At 39.9% G+C, this 5887-nt stretch overlaps 1 protein-coding gene across 1 annotated transcript in view; it reads right to left on the bottom strand.

Annotated features, from left to right (window-relative positions):
• The window catches only part of LOC122554760 (lymphocyte expansion molecule-like), a 37802-nt gene that overhangs the window by 3273 nt on the left and 28642 nt on the right, over positions 1 to 5887 (bottom strand). Inside the window, exons 6-9 of the mRNA XM_043700136.1 lie at positions 4191 to 4331; positions 2438 to 2605; positions 2190 to 2312; positions 1689 to 1816 (exon numbers count right to left, since the gene is read on the bottom strand). Of these exons, the coding sequence (XP_043556071.1) occupies positions 1689 to 1816; positions 2190 to 2312; positions 2438 to 2605; positions 4191 to 4331 (560 nt within the window). The remainder of the gene's footprint in view (positions 1 to 1688; positions 1817 to 2189; positions 2313 to 2437; positions 2606 to 4190; positions 4332 to 5887) is intronic.

Here is a 5887-nt window from a genome sequence, read left to right as displayed (position 1 = left end):
ATGAACAGGTCGAGGGCAGGTAGGGGGCCAGCACGGGGTGTCCAGGTGGATGGGGTGTGTTGGAGGCGGGACAAGGGGTCGTCAGAGGGTGGGCGGGAGTCTTGGTTAAAGAAATAGGCGCGGAGGCGAAGGCGGCGGAAGAATTGTTCAATGTCAGGCAGTCAGTGGGTGCTCGATATCAAGTCTATCAGGGTCAAGTTGGGGTAGGGTGAATGGTAGGTCCGGTCCTGGGGGCTATCAGACTGTTAAACCAGGGGATGATATAGGTGGTTTGTGGAATCAGTGTTAAGTAATTAGTCTGTAAAATAATTATCCAGGAATTTGATGAGGTTTTGATCCTCTACCCTTTTCTGAATAGCTACTATGTTTAAGTAAGTTAAGTGGGCGGCACGGTGGCACAGTGGTTAGCACTGCTGCCTCACAGCGCCTGAGACCCGGGTTCAATTCCTGCCTCAGGCGACTGACTGTGTGGAGTTTGCACGTTCTCCTTGTGTCTGCGTGGGTTTCGTCCAGGTGCTCCGGTTTCCTCCCACAATCCAAAGATGTGCAGGTTAGGTGAATTGGCCATGCTAAATTGCCCGTAGTGTTAGGTAAGGGGTAAATGTAGGGACATGGGTGGGTTGCGCTTTGGTGTGGACTTGTTGGGCAGAAGGGCCTGTTTCCAAGCTGTATTCTAATCTAATCTAAACTCTCTGAATTCTCCCAAGTTTTCTGGAGGACCCCAGATATGGGATATTGCCTATTGGAAAGTTTGATTTTCCAGGCGTTCCCAAGTGATTCTGCATGATCTCGATGCACAGGTCCGGTCTACACCGCTTTCATGACTTTGCCGCATCTACATTCCTGTAAACAGACATCAAACTTTTCAAGGAAGAGTTTAGTTTCCACAGCAGTATTTCCAAAAGAAGACACCAGCTACAACCTTAAACTGCCAGCTGTGGATCAAGGTCTTTGGATAGCTACAGTGTGACCAGGCAGATACAACCAGCTAACTCTTTCTGATCTTTTTTCCATTGAGTTACAGTTTGACCAAAGTTAATCTCCTCTATTCTGCCTTTGTCCTTCCAGGAGGTAATGGGCACAAGTTTGGAAGGCACTTTCGAGAGGTTCCTGCACTGCAGCTTGTAGATGGTAGATATCGCAGTATGTGCATTAGTGGTGTAGGGAATGATACTGGAAGATGGTGATTGGGGTGCAGATCAAGGTAGTGTTGAGCTTACTGGTCTTATATGCCACCAGTTGCCATGTCTCCAGAGCATTTACCTGGGTCTCTGGATACTGGTCCAATGACATCCCAACAATGCCACTTTCTCCTCTCAATTAACTCAAGCTGAGAAAGCCCAAGTGTTTTAATTTGGGAATGCAGATCATGACCACGTCTGGATTCATTACATCAAGGAAATTACAACTGATCACATTTTCATAATTTTCTCAGCAAGTAGAAATAGATTGACTTTACTGGTGTTAGTTATAGGACAAAAAAAAACACAAGTGAATTGGTAATGAGGAAAAATAAACTGTTGAGAGCTCTTCTGGATTAAAAAATTTTTAAAAAAGGTACTGACGTCATAGCATAGGTCAGTGACATAAAATGATCTAGTTTAACTTGACCATGAGTAACAAATACATAAGACCAAGTGCAAGTTAAATTCTTTATAACGAGCTCAATTCAATGGATGTAAACTTACAGCAGGAACCTGTCCCTTTCTATGTTGCTGAGGTAACGTTGAGTCTTGGATTTGAAAGGTGACTGGCAGACTTTTGCTGGTTTTGGATCATATTTACCAGGGTCATAGCGACCTACACCAACATTGTTCTGTGACAAAACAATATTAATAATTAGTCCACTAATAAAACAAGCTTCCCATCATATGGCTAAGCTCTCATCTCCTACAGGAAACTTCATTTTCGTAAGCATAGCTCAAACAACTTTCCTGCATTCTTGTTGAAAATGTCACTTATTTTGACACATTAAACTCTTCAAAATAAAGGTATGCTATCCCCATAGTCTGAAATATGTCTGGGAGCTGTGTTCCTCTGTTTAATCATAAATCCGACCTTTAACATTTCCTGGCGACATATAAAATCACAATTGGGTATATCCAGTTCACTTTGGGCAGCACCTTAGATGTTGTAGACAACATTCACTGTGGGTCATTCAATCTGGCATCCAACAGTCTCACACTTACTGGGTTAAAAGTGAGCAATTTGACAGGCACACGACCACCCCGGCTTGTGGATGACAGAAAGGGAGGCGGTTTTCGATTTTCTGGTTTGGAAAGTTGCTTCACATCATAAAATGTATCCTTACCCTATTGAATCACATAAGAACAAATAGAAATGAAGAGAATCATCACCACATCAAGTGAAACACAACAAAGTAAACACCAACTGATTTTCAGGAGAAATGTATTAAAGCGGAGCCCTGGAGACTTACAACTTGTGGTCGAAATATATTCAGTCCAGTGTAGAATATTCTCTCTACTGGGGGAAATGGGTACTGTGCAACCATACCGAACTTTCCATGCTGTTTCTTTGCTGAACTTAAAAGATCGTCAATGAATGACTCGGTTTTATACATTCCAGGATAGAGATTCAGTGGATCCTTAAAAAGAGAGAAAGTTTCTTTCCATCATTTGTTTCAGATCTTTCCTGTTGTAGTGAAAGTTAAAACTTGCATGGTTTGTGTACTTTTGAATATGTTTATATTTAGGCATGGGCTGCAAATTGTTAAATAGTCAATGCATTTTGCAGAATATGACAGAAATTGTGGCCTTTTTCTATAATACTTTAGTTGTTAGGAAGGAATTTCGACCCAGTGACAATGAAGGAACAGTGATATAGTTCCAAGTCAGGATGGTGTGTGATTTAGAAACAAGCTTGGAGGTTCTGATGTTCCCATGAACGAGCTGCCCTTGTCTTTCTTGGTGCAGTAATAAGTGTGAGCATCTTGAGGGATAGGATTGGGTGTGCACTTGTCCAATTGACATGTAGCCTCACCACTGTCCAAGGAGAGAAGCACGGGAAAGGATAATGAGGTCCTCTTGAAGTCATTACGTTACCGCATTGCAGACAGGATCTCAGTAGAATGTTTGTAGTATTTCTATGCTCTGCTACCTCCTGCCATTTTTACTGGCTAGTTTTATCTGGCACTGTCACCCATCAGAGGCTTCCTTCCTGGCACACAGACCTCCAAGGTAATGTGTGGTTAATATCATCCTGCCTCTTGCTTCACTGGAATGTTGCCCACTCATTCTATTCTTTAAGATGCTGCAAGCTGTTATTAAATAGGGAATAGCTGATCAGATTACATGCCCTACCTTACCCATCCCAACCAAACTGATGAGTTGTGTAAGAAATCTCATTTAAACTGACAACAGGTCTGTACTGTGTATGAAATATCTGTTCCAGTGTATATTTCCACCAGAGGAACTTTTCCCATTTTCTTTTATTGTATAAATCTACCCAAAGTTAGTAACAACGAAGGCAAGGTTATAGCCAGTTTTATGATGTGGACTGGGAAGCAGAGACTGAGACAACATTATTGCATTATTCTGAAAACCCATGGAGGAATAGACATTTTTCATGCCATCAGCATAGATGGATTGGCACTTAGAGCCCAAAATTTAGACATAAAATTGATCCAATAAAAACTAATTTAGTAGAGGAACAGACTACAATTGATTTGCAGATTTTTTTGACTGTTGCTAAATTAGTGATGGACTGAAGATAGGAATAACAGAGGGCTTATTTCAATGTTGAAATAATGCTTCTCCTAACAATGAAACTGCAGGCTACCACCACCCCATCTCTACTCCCTCACCTCTCACAATTCCCACACTCCTGATGTTATTCACAGACCAGATCAATGACCAAGCCCCTAAATTCAAAAGGACAAGTTAGTGAACTGTTTATTTGATGCCTATACGTTTATATTAATGCAAATAAAGCACAAGGAAAAAAATAGTTAGGACTGTCCTTCAGCCTCTTTATCCTAGCATTGTGACTCCGTGTACTGATCATTTCCAACCCATTAACAGGAGCTATCAAATTCAGACCTCATATAATGCAGCACTCAATGCTTCATTGTCTTCAATGAGATCATTGAAGATATCTAAAAGCTGACCTAAAGCTTCAGTAAAAAATAAAGTTGTGAATTTGCGATAAATCTGACTATTGTACATACATACCGTTGCAAGATGCCCAGTTTTTATCCGATCACTCCTTTCACCAGTAAAGAGATCATAGGGGCCACGTTTACTGACTACCCGTGTCAGTAATTTATCTATGCTGTTCCCAAGATCATATGTATTTGGTGCCAAGTCACAACCCTGGAAAAGTATGAGGTATATTTCTAAATTGAAGGACATAATCTGAGATTAGTTTGAAAATCACTGTTGTTGACGTTAGTGTAGAAGTGTTCATTAAACATTCTTTTGCCTATAATTTAGATTTTGATGGTAATATTTACAACAGGATAGATCTTGTTAAAATAGTAGACAAGGGAAATCATAGAAACATTATTTTCAACTAATAATGGCAACAGTCATTACTAGGCTTATAAATTTCATATGTTAGTGAGTTTTTGATTCCAGATACTCAATGCAAAAAAGAGGCAATTTTCATTTTTTGTTGTTGATCTTCTATTCATTGTTTTTTCATTTCCATTGAAATCAACGTAATGAAAATTGATAGGTTCTACAATTGGTGCACAATCTACTTCACTGTGTTACTGCATAAGCAATGAAACAAAAGGTTAGCTTGGAGGAATCAAAGTAGATATACATTTGATCCTTTTTTTTTTCTTCATTTTGATGCTGTTATGGAACAGACCAACCCCCTCAAAATATTCAGAAGATGGACGGTAACTGTTCTTTTTTTAAAGGTGAAAGTAAGATGTTGCATTCCAGATGCAATTTGATTGGTCAAACTACTGGACTTAAAGCAAAACACACTTTATTCATCCACTAACATTAAACCACAACAAAAAAAAGGAATTAACTCTATTGGAAAAGTTAACAGAATAATAGATGCAGTAACTATTACTAATTAATCTTCCAATATAGTAACATCCCATAAACATACTCTTGGCAAAAGGCAAATTTAGAAAACAGATCGTCTCATGTGCAATTCCAGCAGCAGGAAGAGAACACACAGGTTATGGCTGTTACCAAGAGAGAGAAAAAATAGCTTCCACTTTAAGATCTGAGCAGCAACTATTGCAAACTAAAAACTAAAAAAAATCCTGGTTCTGTGAGAGCTTGCCCACACCCATTCAGGTTGCTTCTATTGTTCCAACTTTAAGAAAAAACCCTTGACCTCACAAGCTGTTTAGTGGGTCTGCTAGACTGCTCACCACCCCTGCCTTAAAATGTCTCTTCAACAATAAAAAAGACAAAATATACCAGTTTAAGCCACAGTATAGTCACACTGTAATCTAAAGGAAATTGTGAAATGCTTATTTAGTTGAAACATTTTTTGACAGCCATATACATGTGAAGTGCCTTGAGAAACCTTTTTACATGAAAGGCAACATATAATTGCAAACAGACCAGTGGAGTGCCACAAGGATCAGTGCTGGGCCCTCTACTTTTTGTCATTTACATAAATGATTTGGTTGTGAGCATAAGAGGTACAGTTATTAAGTTTGCAGATGACACCAAAATTCGAGGTGTAGTGGACAGCGAAGAGGGTTACCTCAGATTACAACAGGATCTTGACCAGATGGGCCAATGGGCTGAGAAGTGGCAGATGGAGTTTAATTCAGATAAATGCGAGGTGCTGCATTTTGGGAAAGCAAATCTTAGCAGGACTTATACACTTAATGGTAAGGTCCTAGGAAGTGTTGCTGAACAAAGAGACCTTGGAGTGCAGGTTCATAACTCCT

Source organism: Chiloscyllium plagiosum, chromosome 11, assembly GCF_004010195.1.
Source record: "Chiloscyllium plagiosum isolate BGI_BamShark_2017 chromosome 11, ASM401019v2, whole genome shotgun sequence".
NCBI classification, from domain to species: Eukaryota; Metazoa; Chordata; class Chondrichthyes; order Orectolobiformes; family Hemiscylliidae; genus Chiloscyllium; species Chiloscyllium plagiosum.
The sequence above is the reverse complement of the archived record's forward strand: the minus strand, read 5'-3'. Positions and strand labels throughout refer to the sequence as shown.